This window comes from Saimiri boliviensis, chromosome 19, assembly GCF_048565385.1.
Source record: "Saimiri boliviensis isolate mSaiBol1 chromosome 19, mSaiBol1.pri, whole genome shotgun sequence".
NCBI classification, from domain to species: domain Eukaryota; kingdom Metazoa; phylum Chordata; class Mammalia; order Primates; family Cebidae; genus Saimiri; species Saimiri boliviensis.
In genome coordinates, this window is record NC_133467.1 from 9,188,854 (window position 1) to 9,212,871 (window position 24,018).

General features: G+C 39.2%; 1 protein-coding gene across 7 annotated transcripts in view; it reads right to left on the reverse strand.

Moving 5' to 3' along the window:
• HMCN1 (hemicentin 1) overlaps positions 1-24,018 on the reverse strand; it is a 677,492-nt gene that overhangs the window by 431,454 nt on the left and 222,020 nt on the right. For 3 of the 7 annotated variants that reach the window (XM_074389729.1, XM_074389730.1, XM_074389735.1), the window contains exon 1: positions 3,126-3,577. The exons of 3 other annotated variants lie outside the window; for them this stretch is intronic. In XM_074389729.1, the coding sequence (XP_074245830.1) occupies positions 3,126-3,393 (268 nt within the window). In that variant the 5' untranslated portion in view covers positions 3,394-3,577. Of the gene's footprint in view, positions 1-3,125; positions 3,694-24,018 lie in introns of those variants that run through there. One more of the 7 variants, XM_074389728.1, reaches the window with a different exon arrangement.

Genomic DNA, 24,018 nt, shown 5'->3' on the forward strand with positions numbered 1-24,018 from the left:
GCTGCTAGTTCAACACAGCGCTTCTTATATGCACATATTCTGAATGGTCTTATCTCATTTTCAACTTGTTAGACATCCTCTACATCTATGTGATCCACGTGTTTTAAATTTATTCCACCCGTGCACACACATGCCTTGTCCCAAACTGTAATGCAGGGCTCCAAAGCAATCATCTGCAAAGATACAAAGGTTTATATCAAAAGACACAGAATATATCACAGAATTTTTCCATTATTTTGTCTAGCTAAATGTGACAGTAGATGTCAAAGTGTTTATAAGCATTCAAGATTATTAATATAATCATATTAAATTCCATACATGATTTCTTTCCATGTTAGTTGTGACACCCAACCATAGGACCATGTGTTAGGGACTATGAAGATAATCACATGTAAAACACAGTCATAAACTGTCACAATTAGAAGAGATCTTAGAGATAGTCACATAAAACTCTCTCAGTTTATATAGTTAAGGATATTAAGATTCAAAAAGTAAATGTACTTTTCTAATGTCACTCACTAAGACAGCCAATCCCCATTTAAAGCCCTTCCTGTCATTCCAAGATGCTCATGCCTGTAATCCCAGCACTTTGGGAGGCCAAGGCAGGAGGATCACTTGAGGCCAGGAGTTCAAGACCAACCTGGGCAACATAGTGGAACCCCTGTTTCCACGAAAAATAAAATAAAATTAGTCAGGTGTGGTGGCATATGCCTGTAGTTCCAGCTACTCCAGAGGCTGAGGTGAGAGGACTCCTTGAGCCTAGAAGGTTGAGGCTGCAGTAAACCATGACAGTGATAGTGCCACTGCACTCCAGCCTGGGTGACAAAGTGAGACCCTATCTCAAAAAAAAAAAAAAAAAAAACACACACAAAAAAAACTACAGAAACTCTTAATGATTATACACACACACCCACAGAGGAAAAAATCACACAAATAAAGTACTACAATCTAGCAAAGTGAATACTAAGGTTAACAGTATGTTTTAACTTTAATTTCTCTTTATATTGAAAAATATTTTAATAGCCTTAGGTAACACAAACATTTGGCCACTTCTCTCTACTTTGAATCACTATGTAAAGAGAATAATTTTGTTGAATTATATACACAATTAAGTTTATGAAACCAATTTAAATTAGTTAACCATTTGCTCATATTACCGGATTCAGAAAACCTCTAACGAATTCAGTCATCTGTTATTAGCACGTCAGGTTCCCCCCACTTTAATAAATCATGATTGCTAAACTACAGAAAAGTCACCTACAGCGATGTGCAAACTTTCCCATTTGGTAACAACTGAAAGGCAGGGCACCACAACACAATTCATTCCAGGAAGTGCTCACATCACTTCAAGATACCAGGATAGTCCGGAATCCATTTACAAGTTGAGGCAATTTGTGTATTCTGTTTACAGCAATATAATCTCATAACAGTTCTTTGGAGAAAAGCAAATCGTGGTGGTAGAGAAAAATGAAATATTACTTCGTTTTTTAGCTAACCTCAGATTCATCCATATAGAAGAAACATATTTTAGGTATTCCAAAATAACGAAAACCTCAAACTGCACCACAATTGGCATCTTGACATTTAATATATTGATAATCACAACATACGAAGTGTCTTACTAAGACAGTAAACACAGTAATAAGCATTCAATCATTTATTCAAAGATAACATTTCATGTTTAACCAATGTAGAAATTACAAACATATGTAATTACATATATATAATGTAAGGTGTGTATGTGTATGTGTGAGTATATATACACATATATATACATATATACACATATATACACATATATATACACATATATACACATATATACACATATATACACATATGTATATACACATATATATACACATATATATACACATATATATATATACACATATATATATATACACATATATAACATATTCCAGAAGAGGACAGGTTACTATTTTCATCACTTGAAGAGCATGAAAATACAAAAGAGTTCTATTTCTCTTTAAATTTCTCCCAGTGCCATTTGTTAATAGTTAAAACCTGCCACATTGAATACCTAGCAATAATTTGAACTCATATACCTTTGCTAAATGCATAGGAGAGAATCTGAGATTACCATTATCATACTCTTATTGTGAAGAGGTTGTGTCAAGGTCTTCTAGTAAAGGGGGAATTTCAAAAGCAGGAAAAACGTGGGAGAACAGGAGGGGAGGACTTTTGAGAAACCACTGCTGTATTTCTTCAAATGGGCAGCAACTTGTGCTAATGAAACTCAGGTGGACATTAGACCGCCAGCCCCAGGGCTCCCCTTGCAAGGCTGCCCTCAGATATGGCGGGGGCGGGGGAGTGGGGCGCGGGGCTCCTATAAGCCTCACAGAGAGGTGCTACTTTAAAGAGAAACTGAAAAAAGAAAATAGGATCATATTACAGTGGAGCTGCTGAAACCCATGGCTTTAGGGCAAAAAATGAAGTTATTTCGCTTCAACGCCCTTTGAAAAGCACAGACATTCCGAATTACATGCAATTCTACTGCAGGAGACGTGAATAATGTTTATACCCATCTGTGAACCTATCATCTAATGATGCCCCGGTGCAAAGATGACTAGATCCAGTTAAGAAATGATCGGTTTCTCTCTTTTCATGTCTTCAGTTCCACTAGTAGTTAATACTTTCAGCCTTCCTTGTATCTCACAAAACAGGTTTTTTCCCCTCCTAAATGAGAGTTATCCTCAAGGGTGTGCTTTCAATCTGGATGTTAGCCCCTAAAGCTTTGCTGCTGTAAATCTGTGTCCAAGTCTGCCTTCGTAATTAAACATGCTTTAGTTCTAACATGTAAGTGAGTTAAGTGATTTTGATGTCGTTGTTCCAGATTTTTGGTTTTGTTTTTCGTAAACTCTGCATTTCCAGGTTTGAGGACCACTCAAGTCCGGTAAACAAGCCATCTCCTCCCGGGCTGAGACCTAAGTAGGTATCAATGAGCAAACTCAGATGCCAGCAAGCAATTCTTTGTTACAACTACAGTCAGCTGCACATTTTTAAATAAATGGGTTTGAAACTTCCTAACAATCTCACTCACAGCAAAAGCAGTAAGGTCATCATGAGACACAGCGAAGACAAAGAATAAATAGTCCCCTTACCTGGATCATGGAAAGGCACCAAGGCAAAGTTGAAAAGAGGTCTCTTAGGTCTTTTCAAAGACGTCTCCAAGATTTTGGAAGCCCCTTCAATCACCTGCACTAAATCATCATACATGGAGCCCGTCACATCAAACACAAAAGCCAGCGTGGAGGCCCCCTCGGGAACGGCCTCAGCGCCGACGTCGGACTGGGGGCTCGCATCCTGGGCGAGGGAAGAGTGCAGAAGAGCGCACAGGAACGCCGTGTGGACCACGTCCCAGGAAATCATTGCGGTTTTCCCCCCGAGCGCCTCAGCCCTGTGCTCGGTCCCCCTCAGCAACGCGCAGAGGGTTTCCTCTCGCAGGAACGCATCAGACTCTCGCAGTGTCCGCACGAGCGCAGCGCCGGGCGCTGAGCGTCAGACCCGCGTCCCTCCGCGGGCGGGGCGGGGCAGGGATGCCGGCGGCGGCTTCCTCCCGGCGCGCTGTCTATCTGCCCGCGGGCCCCGGGCGGCCTGTGGCGGAGTGCCGGCGGCGCGCCGGGTCCATGCCCCGGGGGCAGCTCTGAGCCGGCGGCGCCCGCGTTCCGCGTTCCGCCGGGCCGGCGACGGAGGCTCCCGACTGCCCACTGCTCGCGGCTCGCGGGCGGCGAGGGGACGCCCGGCCCGGCCTCGCGTCCTGATTGGCCGCCGCCGTCCTCCCTGCCCCGCGCCGGAGGCCCCCTGGAGGGAGCCTTTTCCCTCCTCCGACCGTCGGGTCACCCCGGCACCAGGGAAGCGCTTACGGCGCCCGCTCGGCTCCCACCGGCACCGTCCCCGACCTGCAAAGCCCCAGGGTAAACAACGCCTTGCAAGAATACGGCGGCCGAGACGCAAACCGAGGGACCCCGCTCCAGCACAAAGGGAATCCCGCTTCTCCACTGCGAGCCACGCGCCCCCAGACGCCTCGCTCCGCGCCCTCCCCGCCCACCCTCCGCCCGGCCGGGAGGGGGCGCTGGAAACGTCCCTCCGCTGCGCTGCTGCAGCCGCACTACGGCGCTGGGGTCTCCTTGGAGACCCTGGACTGCGGGGAAGCGGGGGGACGCCCAGGAGGAGGAAAGGGGCTGCTGAGGGAAGTGGGAGACAAGGCCCGGGAGGCACTGACTGCTCGGCGGGGTGGGAATGCACGATGGAAGCCCCGTGGAAAGGACACGGAGCACGGGCGGGAGGGGTGTGCGGAAAGAATGGGCCATTGCGCTCCTATTAGAGAGAAAACGGATGTTTGGATCGTATTATCAAGATTCACATGTGCTGGGCAGTTGGAATCCTCTGCGCAGCACAGTAAGGCAGAAGACCCCCGTGGCACATGTCCTCCCCCTGGCAGTCAGGCCTCAGGCCTCAGCCAAAGATCCATTAGGAAGGTGCCCCCCTCTATGGCATTTTCTTGCCTGTCAAGAAGGAGACCTCACCCTGGAAGACATGCCAACGTTTCTCCGTGTTGCGTCTGTTACATACATTACAGTACCAAGGAGGCTAGGCAAAGAAAGCCCACCATGAACTTAGGATTCTTTGCTTCATTCTAATAGAAACGCATTTCCTTCCTAGAAAAGGAGTTGTTGTCCAGATCCCAGCATTTAAAGAGGGGCAGACAGGCATCGTGATGTCTGTTTGGATGTATCTTAGACCACCCACCCAACGGGGGTGCAGCCTGAGGAAGAGTCAGCTCCCACCAACCTTTCCTAGTCTACAATTGTCTTCTCTTCCAGCCCCAGCGGCTGTGGAACCCGAGTTTATGATACCTATAAGTCATGTCACTTAAAGGAAGCAGACAGGCCATTTGCGCTGAGTGGGAATATGAGAGGAAAGGGGGAAGGTACTTCCTTTCCAAACAGTATTTAGAGAATGCTGTTTGAGTCTCCCATTCCGTTGTTGATTTAAAAAGGATTTCATTCTAAGTCATAGAGACTTGAGCTATTCCAGGTGCACAAGGGAGGCCACAGAACCTAGTGATTAAGAGTTCTGGGTCAGATACCCTGGGTTCAAAGCCCAGCTGTGGTATTTAACTATGTGACCTTCAGAAGGTTACCAAACATTTTCAGACCTGTATTTACTCAGTTGTAAACAGGAATCATGATCTCACTAACCTAATAAGGATTAAATGGTCTCTTAACGTTCCATGTGCACTTGAAAAGGCGGCTGGAAATGTTAATTAGGTCAAGTTGTTTAATAACGTTCAAATCTTCTATGTCCTTAGTGATTTCTGCCTATTCTATCAGCTATTGAGATTGGCATTGAAAGCTCTGATCGTAATTGTGGATGTGTGTATTTCTTCTTGCAGTTCTGTGAGTTTTAGCTTTATGTATTTGAAGCTCTGTGGTTAGTTACATAAGCATTTAGGGTTATTATGTCCTCTTGATGAATTGGCGCCTTTATCATTATGAAGTTGCCTTCATTGTCCCTGGAAGTATTCTTTGTTCCAAAATATAATTTGTCTGATATTAACATAGCCACTGCAACTTTCTTTTGATTAGTGTTGCACGGTGTATTATTTTCTGTCCTTTCACTTTTAACTTATTTTTTTCTTCATATTTAAAGTGTATTTTAGGTAGTGACCCTAAAATTGGGTCTTGCTTTTTCATCCAGTCTAATATCTCTGCCTTTTAACCTGTGTGCTTAGACCTTTTACACTCAATATGATTACGGATATGGTTGAGTTTAAATCTGCCATCATGCTGTTTGTTTTCTATTTGTCCTATCTATTCTTTGTTCCTAGAATTCTAGGTAGACATGTTTTTGTTTTTCTTTCAGTGCTTTTATTTGTTTTCTTGCTTATATTGTTTCCATTAAAAACAAAATTTCTATCTTCTTGGTACTTACTTGTTCTATATAAACCATGCCTCTTTTCTCTTGATGTTTTTAAGAGTTTTCTTATCATTACTGTTTTTGAGCAATTTGATTATGATGTGTATTGATGTGGTTCCCCTCATATTTCTTGTACTTCTTCTATCTGTTTTCATCAAATCTGGACATTTGGGGTCATTATTTTTTCTGTCTTCAACCTCCTACCCTTTAGGGGACCCAATTACACATATATGAAGCTACTTAAAGTTATTCCATAGTGCACTGATGCTGTGCTCATTTAAAACAACCTTTTTCTTTTATCACTATGTTTCCTATTTTATAGTTTCCATAACTATTTCTTCATTAACCTTTACTTCTTCACTATCTAATCTGCCAATTGCCTCATCCAATTTATTTTTCATCTCAAACATTACAGTTTTCAACCCTAGAAGTTTCATTTGGACCTTTTTTATGTCTTCCTTTTCCCCCTTTAAGTGTATAAACAGATAGAACATAATTATAATAACTTTAATGGATATACTTGATCATTTTAATTGTTAGTTGTGGGTCAGTTTCAATTGGTCAATACTCCTACTTGTTATGGATTGTATTTTCTTGCATATTTTCAGGCCTTGTAATCCTTGACTACCTAACAGACATTGTGAATTTAACTGTGTTAGGACAACAAGGATATTTTCATATTCCTATCAATATGCTTGGACTTTATTGTGGGACCGAATTAAGTTGCTTAGAAAAAGTTTGATCCTTTTAGGGCTTGCATTTAAATTAGGTGAAACCAAAGCAGTACTCAGTTTCTAGGGCTAAGTATTTCCACTACTGAGAAAAGACCCTTCTGTATACTCTGCCCAGTACTCTATGAGTCATGGGGTTTTCCAGTCTGAGTAGAGACGGTTTGGAGTGTGACCCCAGGGTACAGGCATGAGGGGCAGAGGTAATGAAGTAAGGAAGAAAGGATAGCCAGTGGAAGAGTACATTACAAAATTGATTGCTTTTAGGACCTTTGTAGCCTCATTACCATCAAGTGGGTGATAGCACTTAAGAATGTATTTTAAATCCACAGGGTGCTGTAGTTGGGAAAGAGGGTAACAAAGAAAAGGAACATTTAATACTTAAAAGGCATTTTCACATACATATGTATATACGTAGAAATACATTTATATCTTCCATAATCTCCAATGCAGCTCTTACGTCTCATATACTGACAAATGTATGACTTGGGACACAGGAGGGTTTCTCATTCCTTTTCAACAAAGTTTAGTCTTGTATTAAAATGTAGCTCTCTAGGGCAGAGTAGTCCCTGGACGGAAATCTTATTTACACTTTAGAATAAATGAACCCCTGAAATTAGATTTTGACAGGCAGTCAGCTGCAGATACCAAGAATATAAATTAAGAGAACATGACTGAGTTAGGAAAAGGGCCCAGCCCAGGACGGGAGTAGGAGGCGATGGGATAAACAACGACAGCGAAGCTCAAGTGAAGGTGTTGCTGAGAAATAACGGTATGTGAAGTAGTGAAAAACAAGTGTCCAAAAAACAGACCTAATCCAAGTAATTCTTGGATATTATCCAATATTATCCCTTATTTGACAATGTCCATTAAAATGACATCGTTAATAACCTGAACCCTCTATTGTCTCTGAACCCCAAACTGTACACTCATTTACTTATTCATTCCTCAAGAAATTTCTGGAATACCTATTATGTTGCCAGAGATTATACTAAGTACTAGAGAGAGAAGAGTCCGTCCCTGCCCTTAAGGGACTTACAGTTTTGCAGGGTTGAGCAAACAAAGAATATTCTGAAAGATTAAACCTAGCATTCTAAGGAAGCAAATAGGGCAGGGACCTTTCTCAGGAAAGGCAAATCAGGGAAGGTGTCCCAGAAAATATGGCATCTCAATTAAGTGTAGAGTATGTAGAAACTTACCAGGCCTCAGATGGGGCTAGGGGTGAAGGGACATGACCATTTATAGAACTGCAGGTAAAGTTCAAGTGTGGAAAAGCTACAAAAGGGAGCCGAGCAGAAAGCAGCCTTGATACCAGGTGTAGAGGCTTAGATGACATCCTAAAGACACGAAAGGACTTGAAGCTGAAGAGTAAAAAGAGTGATACTTTACGAAACCACTGGATGTATGAGAGACGGAATAAGGGAAATAAACTGGAAAACAAAAAAAGAGTAGGTTGCAATAATGATACTGATGACATTCTTCATCTAAGTAAACTGAGACTTGGAGAGTTAAGCAAATTGCCTAAGTTCTGTGGTACGGAGCAGTAGAGCCAAGACTTGAACCCGAGCAACTTCACTCCAGAGCCTCTGCTCTTTACTGCTTTGCAAGGCTGCCTTCTGGCCATAAGTACAAGGAAGTGAACTAAAATAATAGTAATGGATGATGCAGGGAGTGACAGGAATTCAAGATCAACATGATTTGGTAATTTTCAGTTGCTTTTTATGAAAAGATCTGCATAGGTAGCTCCAAAGAGGCACAAACCAAAAATATCCTTTAAAGGCTATGGGGACAGAGACAAGGAGAAAAGAGTAAAGACAAACAGGTTTTCAGTTCATCGGAAACTGCTATCTATCCTTGACCTGAGAAGTCCTAGGAGGAAGGAGATGAAAGTAGAGAAGGGAGTTGCTGCTTCTAGTATTTACATATACACAATGGTGGACTTTGCAGCAATATGTAGCAGATTGTGGGACATTTCTAGTTTCATGATAATAATCACCAAATTATTCTCCAAAGTCTCCTTACACAGATTCTCATCATTAATGTTATATTGGATGGTGGGGATGGGGGAATGAGACAAAGGAAAAGGTAACACTGTCTTTTAAGCCGGCCAGCACATTTCCAATAATATCACTGATAAACTCCTGTCTTCAATTCAGTTTTCTCCCTTGAAAATCTTCTACCTGCTCTGGAGAAGATAAGACTGTGCTTACTGTTTAAATATTTTAAGTGATCTCTTAATCGGAAGCATTTATCACACTGGGCCTGACAAAGCCTAGTTCAGAAAAGCTTTGAATTAACAAGGGTTCTGAAGATGATTGCTATAAAGCAGTGTGCAAAAACACTGCTTTGTAGCAAACCGCCTCCTGCAGTTCACTAAATGGCTTGATGTTATTCTCAGTGATCCTTCCCAAAATGTCTTGTTCTCTATGTAATCAGGCCCATGGTTATTTTATGTTTACTTTGGTACATTTCTACAGGGCAAGTAACTTGCTATTGCCATTGAATTTAAAGTACAGTACTTTTGCACCAATCATAATGGTTATACTTGGCAATGCTAGAACACTTAAAAAAAAAAGAAAGATTTGTTCCTTTCTTGTCTCCTTTAAGAAGGCAATAAAAGGAAGAAAGCCATCAGGTTATAACTGGAAAACTAATCACACAGAATATTCTCTTATACTAATCAAGTTTAAGTCTGGAATTAGCTTATATAAAACAGATGTTTACAATCTTATTCTCCTTTGGTACTAAAGAGAAAAATGGCGCAGAATAACTCTCATGGCATACTTTGGGGAATGTAATACTCAGCTTCTAATTTTTTTTAATGAAGCCAAGAAGCCTCTGGTCAGCAAGGGAAACAAGCAGAAGAGGGACAAGCACTGAGGGCCTAGTCTAGGCGTCCCCAAACTTTTTACACAGGGGGCCAGTTCACCGTCCCTCAGACCGTTGGAGGGCCGCCACATACTGTGCTCCTCTCACTGACCACCAATGAAAGAGGTGCCCCTTCCTGAAGTGCGGCAGGGGGCCGGATAAATGGCCTCAGGGGGCCGCATGCGGCACGCGGGCCAGGCCGTAGTTTGGGGACGCCTGGCCTAGTCTTTTACTCCTTGTATAGGCAACATTCCCACCATAGAACAGGAAGTACGCTGCCTCAGAAGAGAAAACTGGCTCGCAACCAATGCAAGAGGACATAGAAAACATGGGTCTGGTAGCTTGTCCTAAAGGAGCCACGTTTTAGGCTCAGCTGGGGCCCTCGTTTTCTAAGACTTGTGATTCTGGTTTATCAGCTGTGGTCTTCTCTACAGGGACCTGAGCTCTCCATCCCAGTGCACAAAATAAAGATCAAGACCTTCAGGCTGTCATACTACTTGAGGAAATGTCTTGTAAAGTCTAATGAATACTTAAGGAGAAATAAAGACTTGAACCAACAATATCTCTGCTTCATTTTCTGAAGAAAAGAGAAGAAATTAAAACTTATTCCCAATGACCCATCTCAAGATGTCCTCTCAAACGTACCCCTCCTCTCACAGGGCCCAAGCAACTCTCACACCCAGTCTCTTCTGTTCCTTTACCTCAATTCAGAAACTGGAATAAAATGTAAAGATCATTTTTCTACTCCAGGACCTTACACAGAGAGAAAACTGAGGCCCAGAGAATGACTTATCTAAGATCTCACAAAAATAATTTGAGACCGTGTAGCCAAGTAGATTTTGAGCTTGTGATGATCACTCTTGCACCCTACCAGACGTAATAGCTAATATTTATTGAGTGCTTATTATGTCCCAGGCACTATTTTAAGTGATATATATATTTTTTTGATACAGAGTCTCACTTTGTCGCCCAGGCTGGAGTGCAGTGGCGTGATGTCTGCTCACTGAACCCTCCACCTCCCAGGTTCAAGTGATTCTCCTGCATTAGCCTCCCAAATAGGTGGGACTACAGGCATGTGCCACCATACCCAGCTAATTTCAATATTTTTAGTACAAATGGGGTTTCACCACGTTGGCCAGGCCAGTCTCAAACTCCTGACCTCACATAATCCGCCCACCTCAGCCTCCCGAAGTGCTAGAATTACAGGCATGAGCCACCGCACCCAGCCTTAAGCGCTTTATATGTATTAACACACTACGACCTTTCATTCTCATTCCAAAACTGTAAGATAGTTAACAGAAGGATGCCCATTTCACAGAAGAGAAAATTAAAGATGAAATTAACACAGAGGTTAGATCACCTGTACAAGTTCTCACAGCTCATTCCTTTCTCCTTCACTTTTATTCTCCTTCCTTTTCCTTTAGTCTGTTTTCTCTATGACTTTACAGTAAAATCAAACATTTTTAAGCTTTGAAATATACAATTATTTTATAGTATATTGCAATGTTTTGTCATTGATATGATATATATATTATAATTATATGGATCTTTTCAGAAAAAAAAATAGTTTTGGTTTCTTTTGCTTTGTAAATTATCCATGAAGCATTCTTTGTTATTGAATTAGTTTTTCCTGCTCACGAGTATTTTTCTGAGCTTTCTCTCTTATTTACAAATTCAAAGTAATTTCACATTTTCCCCCAGTGCCATAAACTCCTTGAAAATAAAGTATCTTTTATTCATTTATATGAACACATAATGTTTTATTCATTTTTACACACTATGTAAAATTTACATTTACACACTATTTTACACAGCAGGGATTCAATAATGTTTCTTTGATGAGTTGCCGAATTCATTATGATTAATAATAACCATAATAATAACTGCCATCTGAGTACTCTAAGCATATTATACATACACACACACACACAAGCGCGCGCACACACACACACACACACACACACGCATATATATTTTCAGAGGTAGGGTCTTGCTATATTTCCCAGGCTGGTCTCAAACTCCTTGGCTCAAGCAATCCTTCCGCCTCAGCCCCAACTCCCCCTACCCCTTGTACCTAGGCATGTGTCACCATCCATGACAACTTTAAGCATATTCTTAACACATGGGTGAACTCATGAACACATTTAATATCCACGACAACTTTGTAAATATTTCTACAACCATCTCCAAGATGAGCAAACTAAACTCAGAATGACAAGCAATTTATCCAATGTCACTTCCATGGCATGTAGTACAGTCAGGAGTAAAACTCAGGTCATGCAGGACTCTAATACACACCACTGCCCTCATGCAAAATAATTTTATTATTAGCCTAAGCATGATATTCCTAGAAAAATAAATGTTCTGTAGAGAAAGCCAATCATTCTAAGTTCAAAATCATCGTTTAAATCATCTTGTTTAGATGAAATGTGATTACTTACTTCCAGATAGGTAATGAAAGAAGTAGGGACAATTTAGCAGAATGTAGTTTTAAAAAAATACAGTAAAAGCTTTTTTATAAAAAGATGAAAAGAACAGTATGAAGTTGGGAATATCTAGCCATTTATCTGTTTATGAAAAGGAAATATCTATTAGTGCTTATGACCAGTTTCCATGAACATAAGGAGCTTGAAAAGGGGCAGATTAATATTCTAGTATGGATTTACTTGATGTTGAAGAATGTGAAAAGCTTTTAGAGAACAGGTTGGGCAGTAAGTATAATCTATTCTTTTTTTTTTTCTCCTTTTTTAGATCTCCTTCTCATATCTTCAAGACAGGGATTTTCCTAGGCAAAGTCTTTAATTGTAAGTGGTAAAATTCCAGAATTGAGAGAGGAAAATAGAGTTCTGAAAATCAGAAAAACACTTACTGTTCTAGACAACTAGAAATCTGTCCTAATTTTAAGAAACAGTCACTAATTTCTCTTCTTATCTTACATTCCATCATTCAGTGACTCTCTATATCACAGTATTTTCCCTTAAATTTCTTCCAACGTAATTTAAGCCTCTTTCTTCTTGTTCTGTTTGCAGAAAAACTAGAGCTGGTCACAATCTTTCACATACTTTTTTTTCCAAACCAATTAACGAAAGAAGAAAAGGATTGGCTTCAATAATAATAAACTGTGTCCAAGTCTTCTGCCTTTACTTAAAAAAGTAGCGTAGTCCATTTAGATCGTACTAATCGAAAGGCAGTAAATAATTCCAGGTTGCTTGGAGAAATAATAGAATCTATCGTAAACACCAGTCCTCTTTCTTTCCTTTTTATTTTCATCCTACACTAAGTTAAAACCCTTTTTTGTATTTTTTTGAGTAACAAGTCCCCAGAAGGCTGGAGCGATCCTTTGGTGATGGAGTAAAATTGGAGCCATCAGCATGAACTCATGTTTGACTTGCTGCAGACTAACGTGAGTATATATTAATACTTATAGATGTACATATATATGTTAGTATGAACATGTATATTCTTGCTCTGTCAGCTGAGGTGGCCTAAAAGTAATGACACCTCAACAGCAAGGAGCAAAATTAGTGCCCAACTACGGATTTTTCTTTGTACGAGCTTGACTTCAAAATGTATCAAATATTGATTTCTAATGCCAATTGTCCATAAGAGAAACAAGGATTCCTTGGAGAAATAGTAGATTCTGAGGCTGGGACAGGGAATATATAAGATGAGCATCTTAGAGTGGCCAGAAATGAAGGAAATGCAAAAAATAAAAATGTAAAGCACACGTACACCCAATGGTGGGATATGTTAAAAAGATACAGGTGCCAGTAAAAGAATGCCCAGTGAACAAAGCTGTAACAGTTTAAGCAACAAAATAAACAATATTAAATTAAAACCCAAAATATAAAATAAATATCCTGAGTCCATAAGGATGTAAGTAAATAATTGAATAAATAAGGGAATATAGATGAATCTCCCATACAGAAGAATTCCAAATAGTATATATGATATTCCCTCCTCAGTAAGATAGAGGATGAATACCTAGGTATTCAAATATACCTGGGTATTTCTGAAATATACCCAGCTAGAAAATAGTTTTACAAAGGAGAAACCTGTCAAACACTACCTCCATCAGATGATTAAGTTTGACATCAACAGTGATGTCATATCAATAGCATTTACTCTTGATATGATGTGAGGAGAACAGCATCTACGGTCGTCCTTTCAAGAATCCTCCCAAGATTTCTGTCATAATCTAGAGAAGCCTAATGTGTAATGTATCCTGGATAGAATATTGGAACAGAAAAGGTATGGCTGAGGAAGTATCGATAAAGTATGGAGTTTAGTTGATAATAATGTTTAATACCGGTTCATTCATTGTAACAAATGTACCATACCAATATAAGATGTTAGCCATACAGGAAACTAGGTGTAGCATATATAGGAACTCTTTGTTCCATCTTCCTAACTTTTCAATAAACCTAAAACTATTGTAAAAGTTCAAGTTTATATACAAATTAAATTAAACCATCTTCCTAACTTTTCAATAAACCTAAAACTATTGTAAAAGTTCAAGTTTATATACAAATTAAATTAAAAACTTGTAAAAAGTAGCCACCAAATCATTTTTAAAGAGACATGAATATAAGCATATCAAGAAATACAGGCCGGGCGCGGTGGCTCAAGCCTGTAATCCCAGCACTTTGGGAGGCCGAGGCGAGTAGATCACGAGGTCAAGAGATCGAGACCATCCTGGTCAACATGGTGAAACCCCGTCTCTACTAAAAATACTAAAAATTAGCTGGGCATGGTGGCGCGTGCCTGTAATCCCAGCTACTCAGGAGGCTGAGGCAGGAGAATTGCCTGAACCCAGGAGGCGGAGGTTGTGGTGAGCCGAGATCGCGCCATTGCACTCCAGCCTGGGCAACAAGAGCAAAACTCCGTCTCAAAAAAAAAAAAAAAATTAGAAATGATTTTTATTAGTCATTTGTCATCTATACAATGAAGTGAATTAAATAATCCATCAAAATTTATGTCCACCTAAATAACAGAGAGAGGCTCTCTAAAAGAAAATAATATTTATTCAAGAATAGGGCATTGCCATAGGAATATGCCTGTCATAATAAACTATGTGTATTCAGGGAGGTAAAGGGAAACAAAAGTTTTTAAAGGAAAAATCAAGAGAATTACATAATTTTTTAGGTAATTATTCTTGGCTGCAAGGATCAATAAATAACTAGGGTAGCACCAGTCCAAGACTGGACAGGCAGTTACTGGGCAGATGTCCTCAAAGAAGAATTTTTGTTTCTGTAAGTTTGTGATGACCCTTATGCAAGGTTGAACTTCTTGGAGTCTTTTGTGATAGTTTTTTTGATCTTGCATTTGTGCATGATAACCCTTCCTTCAGGGGCTTCCCTGGCTGTCTTTGTCGTGGTTTTTAAAAACACAAGTGACTCCATTTTGAAACTGACAACTTGCACATTTACAAGTGTGTTTTACCCTCAGAATAAAGTCTTACACTTAGGAGACTAACCATCTAAAAGGATTCAGTCAGTCCTATTGAAAATCAAACTAAAGGCACTGTATAGCATAAATAAGTATCGGAAATGTGCCCTGAAACAATAATGCTGTTGTTGCTTATGGCCATTGGCAAATTACAGCATTGGATTCTGAAACATTGGGAGTAGAAGAGATTCGTATATTTTTTTCAAAAACCCTTATCTATTAATATAATAAACTGCAACTGCTTTAATCAGAAGAGCTTGCTAAAGAGGCTGACGTCTTTAATATGTGGATCACTTAGTTTGACTATACGTGATGACAAACTCCAGCTCAATACAAGCTTGTTGCCTTGCAGCTCTCAGTCGATGAGTGTGCCTGCAGCAGCATAAACCCAAATACTCCCTGAAAAAAACTGCTTAAACAGAACGCCTAACTGATGGTAGATCAGGTTGTTATTTTCTTATGGAACTTGACCTTATTAACCCAGCCAAGGAAACTTTAGCAGAGCAAAGAAAGTGATACTCTAAATGACTCTGATGGGAACACTTTGCTAAAATTTGATGGGCAAATTTCAGAAAAATCCTTCCACTCACACTGCAGCTAATCCCAAATCTCCCGGTAGAGGATTTGCAGTACTATGTTTAAATCATCTCCGCAAATTTCTTTTGCTGTGACTTTTAGTCTGGCCAAACACCTAAACATCAAAAGTACACCGAAGAAGGTTTCTTTCCACGAGGACTGTAGTTTTTGCCTTAAGGTGGAGTTTCTAAAAACAAATATATAATGAACTATTGGAAACATGAGACTCACTCAGTCATCCCCAGAGGGCATTCTCTCATGCTAAATATTTAGCTGTGTGGTGAAACAGAGCACAGATTTAGAAATGCATTTAACAGATGTTGAAACAAAAATGGGGCATAATGCCAGCTAATTAATTCAAACTACCAATGTTGTTGCTATCATTTATGGAACGGAAATAATAACTGCATACCAAAATTGAGAAAATAAGATACAGATACCAAGCAGACACATATTCACTCACAATTTGTATTGTATCTCTTCTTTTAATTCAGCCTAAAAAAATCGGTTTGAGTCTTTCTGGCTTTAGTTCTGTCAAGTGGCTCATTTAATTCAACTAGCACTTGATAAATAATATTTTCATTTTCCTAATCTTACTTTTCATAAATCCAGTCTAGCCAAATATCTTTACCAATATTAAGTAAGCCTTGGAACTCTCCTATGGAAAGTTCAGCAATAGCATTCATCTTTTACTAATGCAAGCTATGGCGATTACATTCATTGATTTAAGGTTAGCCTAAAATTGCTAGAAAGACCAGAAAGCACTTTCCAAAAGTGCCGTATGAAACATTCAAAGAAGACATGCACAGAAATGATTGCATTCTAAAAGAGAGGGGGAGTGTAAGAAGTTTTCAACCTACCCTTTGCCTCCACCCTAAACCCATACACACATCTCTATTTGATCAGCATTTATTTACTCATAAGTTATTCAGTGAACAGTCACTGAAAACTTTCTGTGTGCTGGAGAATAGAGAAATACCATAAAGAGATGGTAACCCTCCAGCTGCATTTATAATCTGCAAATGTCTAGCGTTTTCCTAGCAATGAAAATAAATAAGCTTAATTTTTATCAGAGATGTTGGAATTCTAATACTCAACACCATGCTTTATCTTTGCTTCTACTATGTTCCTGTTCATATCTGCCAGGAACAAAAATACTTTAGAGCCTAAGATTTCTACCAAATAGCTATTTTATACTTAACGGTTTAAAATCAGGAGGGGTATTAGGAGAGTGTGAAAACTAATATTGCCCTCTGCTGGCGGATTCGTCAAGTAAAAAGCACTGTGTTTTGCTGTTTGTACCTTACACCTCGTTCTTCTGTGGTACATTTTGACATTAAGAGATTAGAGTTTGCTTCCTGTAAGTAACATTTGGAATCTCTTCTGAAACACAAAATGTCTAGGCAATGGAGATAAACATCTCATTAGCCCCAACCAAAATAAATACTTTAAAAAATAGAACTTCCCACACGATGTGAAGGCATTGTCTCACAGCACAGCAGCTTAAAACTCAAGTTTATGTTAATATCGTTTTATTGAATCTGAATCTAATTCTCCAAGACTCTCCAGGTTTCTACAAACTAGATAGCTCTGAAATTTAAGTAATCCTTGTCAGAGCATGTAATAGACAATTACGCCTCTCTATATATACTGCAAATGAATTCATTCCAGTTAAAATCTCAGATGTGGCATGAAATTTGGAGACATGACTATCCCAGGATATTGGATAAGCTCTCAGTTTAAGAGGCTTTATGAATGAAGCTTCTTGTTAATTAAAAAGACTGGAATCATGTTTGGGAGTTGCTTCTCTCATTATTTAACGAGTTTCTCTTTGCTGGTAAATATAGATGGATACAAGAAGCTTTGATCTTGAGCTCCTTGAGAGTGAGTACTCTCTTATTCTTTATATATCAACTGTTTAGCAGTGCCCTGTATATAATACATATTTAAGGAAGGCTTATTGAATGGATAATTAAGTGGTCTATTCCATTCGACATGCTTGATTAGATTAAGCCTATTTCCCAATAAAATGCCTAGGGTAGAATGCAGTATGGCATGGTAGGAAGAACATATGCTTTTGAGTTAGACAGATAGGTTTATATCCTGGCTTTGATACCCAGCTGTGTGACAGGAAAGCTACCTAATTTCTCTGACCTGCAGCTTTCTTCTTGTGTTGTCGTACAAATTTTGTTAAGATAAAATACGTAACGTAGTTGAGAACATGCCTGGCACATGAATATTGAAAAATTTAATTACCTTCTCTTTTCTTTCAGGTACATTGCTAATTTCTTGCTTTTCAATCAGTACTACAGAACAAAATTGTGTCCGATCCATTTTGAGAAGAAAGAGGATTTGTGGTAGTTACACTATTTTTCACATTTTCAAACCTGTTTGTCCCCACCAGAATGAGAATATATACGCCCAAGCTCCCATATTTTGCCTGCTCTAGAGCTTCTACTGACTTCAGAAAAGGTTATCGACACTAGGAAAACAAGTAGGGGAATTTGCTTTCTTTACCATCAGTTTTCAATTAGTAAAAGTGGAAAATTACCATACTTTCCATGAGATTAATGATTCACAGACTTCGAAACACTGATCTGTATCCTCTCACTGCAAGCTCACATTAGCCCCTACTTTAACGCTAAGGAAACTGAGGGAGGAAAAAAAGGGAGCTGCCAAATGTAGAGAAGAAAACCAGCAGCTGTGAGTTCTGACTTGTCCAGGAATCATTCCTGACCCCACCCTAGGACGCACCACATCCCTGTGTTCTCCCTGGTAACTGTCACTACGTGCTCACCAGTGCTCCCTGCCCTCCACTGCGGACGTTGCATCCTGGAAGCAAGCCCTCTCCTCTTGCCAATGGGACTGTGGTCTACCCGTGAAAGGAGACAACCAAGTCATGAGTTGTGGAGTTCATTTGTTTGTTTTCTCAGTGACTCACAATAAGACATGTGGTGAGTTTTTCAGAATTAACTACTTTTCCAAGGTTTTACAAAGACTAAATGCCCTCGGTGGTATTTTTTTTTTTTAAACAATTCTGGGGAAGTTCTCAGTTTATTTTCAACATTAAGGATGCTACAGCAAGTGTGATTGGAACGGAAAGAATTGAAGCTCTTGTCTATAGGGGTACAGACTCACAGTCTCCATTAGAAACAGCTGTGCCTGTAAGTTTTCTTCTGTGATGCATTTATTGACATTCTTGTTGTGTTGCCAGTGCTAGCTGGTGGCCAGCTATTCCCATCATATTTTAATTAAAGCAGCTCCCACACCATCAAGAAATGGTCTGTGCAAAGATGTGCAACACCTATTTGCTGCTGTTCCTGTCTAGACCTTAACTGCATGTGTAGACCTTAACAATATAATCCATGCTTACCCTTGCCATCCTACATTCCCTACAAAAGTGTTGTTAATTTGAGATCCCTGTATATTTAAGGGAAATTTATCCTCCTGAAACTGCATGTAAATTTATGGAGGTATATTCTTATGAAGAGAAGGCCCATACTTTCAACAGATTTTCACAGGAATTCACTCAGAAAGGGGGTAAAGAAAATTGACTGTAGACAGGTACCCATTTAGATCAAGTTTCAGTGGAAATAATAATTGTTTCTTATCTTAAAAATTTCAATCAACAATGGAAGACTTCTAGGGGTAAGTTAAAGACTAAATAAGGTGGGAATAAAACATGGGAAAGAAATACAGATAGTAGCAGGAACAGATGACAAATTGCTTGAGAAGAGAAGGTTATAAAATAGAAATTTTACTAATATCATTTTGTGAACATTTCGCATACTAACAATCTGTATCTGGATGAACTCCTAGAAGAGGCTTTTAGGGAAGCTGTGGTCATCTTTAAGTTTACAAGCTTATGCTGTGTCCAGAAAGAAAGTACAGTAGTGATCTAATTTTAATAACTAATAATTTATAAATGAACTGATGATAATTTGCCACATCTACTGCTTTTCTGACTTCACCTTCCCATTAGCCAATTAAGGCAGCCAGTTAGAGCCATTGTCCCTCTTCCTTCTCTAACATAGCACAGACAAAGAAAAATAGAGTCACAGAAATTTGCTTGAAATTGGCTTTATCATGCCCAACACCAAAATAGGATGTTGTATGGCCCAAATCACTAATGCTGTTCCCCCAAATTATCTCCAATCGCAGAATTTAATAAGAAATCTGATTTAAGTTCCTACCCAAGCCTCCCTCTAAGTGTATAAGGAATCCTACCCACACCTTTATCCTTCCCCTTCTTCAGCACTGCTCCGTGCTCTGCCTCTGCTCCTCACACTTCTCCAAGCTCTTCTCCCACAAAAACAGAGAAAAATAATCATATTAAGAGTACACTTTTTCTACAGGTTAAAAAGTCAGTCCAGGGCTAACTTACATAGTAACTGAAGAAATATTCTTGAAGATGTGGCAACAATGTTTACAATCTTATCATTTCTACATTCTTTATATGACTTCTGTTTTTTTTTTTTTCTTCAGAATCTCTCTAAGAATTCTCTTCTAAGAAGCCCTAAGAAAAACAACCTGTCACTCAAGCCCTCCCAAAACTAATGCACCTTATCACCTTCAGTTTTGCTATTAATAAATTATCTGAGAAGAGAAACGACAGATCCCGGCATAATGGCTCACGCCTGTAATCCCAGCACTTTAGCATATCAAGGAGGGCAGATTGCTTGAGCCCAGGAGTTCGAGACCAGCCTGGACAACATGGTGAAATCCCATCTGTTAAAAGTACAAAAATTAGCCAGGTATGGTAGCACACACCTGTGGTCCCAGCTACTCCAGAGGCTGAGGTGGGAGAATTGCTTGATGCAGAGGCTACGGTGAGGCGAGACTGTGCCACTGCACTCTATCCTGGGTGACAGAGTGACACCCTGTCTCAAAAGAAAAAAAAGAAAAGAAAAAAGAAACAACAGGATTAGGGAAACAAAACTGGAAAATCTTTATTTTTTTTCTCCCTTTTCCACTCTGAAAGAAGACGGAAACTATTAGACAAGGGGTAAAAGGATGACAAGTAAAACAGTGGCAGTAAAATGTATGTACACACACACACACACAGTATTATTCAGACACATTATGGGCAACATTTTGGTTGAAAAGAGTAACAATAGCAAAATGAGGTCCCTCTTAGTTATCAAGTGACAATTTTAGCAACCTAGTTTTGGAAAAAAGTTACACTTGGCTTACTTACAGTGAAACCCCAATTTCTTATGCGTATAGATTTATTAGCACAGTAATGGAACACAACTAGGCAGTAAAAAGTTACTGCTTTGAAAAAAAAGTTGGGTTCTACAAGAAAATTTGTATACTTTGCCTTTGCAATGCCTCAGGCATTGGTTCCTGAAGTTTTTTAGCCTAGTATTATGTGCATACACAGAATATCAAAACAAAACTTCAAGTGAAAATTTTAGTAAGATTTTTTTTTTTTTTAAAGTAGTTTTCGTGTGAGTGGCATGCTAGTAGCAGTAAAAACGTTCACATGTACTACATAGCCCAGGACAAGTTAATAATTTGTTCTGAATTCTACTATACCTCTGTATATGTCAAATCTAACAAAATTCAGTCAAGCTTTATACAAAATTCATCAAGTGTTTTAAGACTTCCTGAGATGCTGTCTCCTTCACAAAGACGTTTCTGTATAAGGTGGTAATTTCCTGCCCTCTCACCCTATCCTCACTTTTTCATATGACATTCATAAATCTGGCCCTTTTGTCAGCACTTTTATGGAAATAACGAAGCTGTGCCAGAAGGCCAAAGATAGGCAAAGCCCTGGTTTTCAAAGGGGTGGAGAACAGGAGAAACAAAAGTAGGTCTTGGAAGTTAAAGACTGCATCTTATTCACTTTTTGACTGGCAGTACAAGAATGAATGAATGAATGAATGAATGATGAATGAATATAATCAATTTCAATAGGTTCTAAAATCCCTGGCAAATACAGCATCCACATTCTGTTGAAATGAGAAATAAGTTGATATATGTTGATCCCTTTAAAAAGAAAGAGAGCCTGGATTCACTAAAAACAAATCATGCCAGGTTAACCTCGCTAGGATTCTGTTCTTTGCCCTGTCCTGATCAACTTAGATCAAAACATAATCAGCATGCTAATCAAATTTGTGAATATTACAAAGAGTGGTAAGGACAGTCAGTAGGCCAGATAACAGAATGAAGATTCTAATTTATGTCAAGGGTCAGAAAAATGGACTATGAAAATAATGAAAATAATCCATTTGAAATTTTACAAGGATAAATGTAAATACATTTATCAATTTAACCTACACAATAGAACAAGCTTCCTGGAATGGCCAAGTTAAGATAGGTCTGGATTGTGGCTGATCTGTAAGGGCCTGAGATCTTCCTGCAAAACCAGGTTAATAGTCACAAGGTAAGAATGATGGGCTGAGGGACTTCAAACCTGAGAAGATATGGAAGATTCTTAGCCAAAAAGCCAAGAATAGAGCATAAGTAATGAAAGATATTCAAGCAAATCTCTTAGCTCTTCTGGTTATACAGAGTGTTATGAGTTGAATTATGATCTCCAAAAGCATATGGTGCAGACTTAACCTGTGGTTTCTATATTGTGACCTTATTTGGAAATAAAGTCTTTGCAGAAGTAAACAAATTAAGAGGAGGTCATAGGGTGGGCCCTTAATTCAATATGACAGATGCTCTTATGAGAGGAGAAGATGACCATGTGAAGAGACAGACACACAGGAAGAACACCCTGTAGAGAGGGAGGCAGAGATTGATGTTATGCTGCCGTAAACTAGGGAACACCGGGGGCTATCAGAAATTTGGAGAAGAAAGGAAAGATCCTCCCCTAGAGGCTTTCAAGGTAACATGGCCCTACCATGATTTCAAACTTCTAGCCTCGGGAATTGTGAGATAATAAATCTCTGCTGTTCTGAGTCACCTGAGTTGTGGTAAGTTGTTAAGGCAGCCCCAGGAAACAAATGTAAGTCAAAAAGAGCCCAAGGAGGGATAGCTAGTTCCCTATGACTGAATGGACAACTGTCATCAGTGATGTTGTGAAACAAATACCTTCTTTGAAAGAGAATTTGGATGTGATGCTCTCTAGAGATCTCTTCTGACTCTAAGATTCGCCGCGTTTCCATCCAGTAAAGTTTACACATCGACAGATACATAAGATAGATATGTAGTTTGTAGTTAGCGGGCTAGAAAGGTGACAGAACATATCTACCACATGCATGCATGCATTTAAATCTCACGTCTTACATCAGACATGCTCGGCTTCCCAGAACACGATAGGTGTCTACATATCTTCACATGCCAACCTTCCCTCAGAGAAGATATAGGAAGGAGATGGTGACAGATTAACTCCATGATGGTCATTTGGGGATTATCCGCTACAGTAAAAGTAGAAAATAAAATATAAATATTATGACAAATCTATGGTCTTGTGTCCTACCAAAATATCTCCTGCCTAGAGATTTTTTAAATAAAAAATATAAAATACTGGGGTATATAACTCCACTTTCTGAATTTAGGGCCAGGAGTCATAGAGTCTAAATTATTCAACTATTCTCTGCACCATCATAATAAAGCAAGCTCATGATTTCCCAAAGGTAGAAGGTACCATTGATACACTTTTTCCTATGAAATATTCACAATGTTTTAGGAATGCTTTTAATGGTACATGATTTACATCTCTGTTTAATCTATGTTTCTGTTTCATATTTACCTAGTTTTATATACGTCAATATGGTCTCACTTTTACACAGTCTCTCTTAAATTGTAAACTATGAGAGAGAAAGATAGTCTTTTTTATAGATACAACATGCCACAAGATACTTGGAGAATTTTTAAATATATCAAGTAGTGCTTTAGTTAAATATCATTGTGTCTTGTCGTAACCTGCAACTAACAGTGCTTTTTGATCCCCATCATGGGATTGCTGGGATGATTAAATGTGACAGCTACATCAAGGCACTAGCAAGGTGTCTAGCAAGAAGTAAGTCTCCTCTAAATATCAGCTCCAGGTTTGATACTAATACAAGTATTAAGAGTTAATATTTGTGCTTAAAATTAAATATGCAAAATTGTAAGATTCTTGTCCTTGTGGTGATATGGTGAGAAGTGGCAGAGCACAGAAGTTAGCAAAAGCTTTAGAGCACAGCAGTCCGAGCTTGGGCCATGGCTCTTATACTCAGTAGCTGTATGTCCTCAGCTAAGTTATCTGACTCCCAGATGTTCAGTCATCATGAAAGAGTTATCTTCAAAGTCATTAGCGATAGTGTTTGTAAAGCAAGTAATGTGACAGCCAACACACGGTAAGCATTCGATCCAATAGTAGCAGTAAACCCAAGAAGGGCTTCAGTCCATATTGCCTCATCTCAAAGGATTCCTCTAAGTATACAACTATTTTGTATACAAGTCTTATTTTTCCCTGATAATTTGATTTTCCCCATATGGTTATTATATATTTATATAA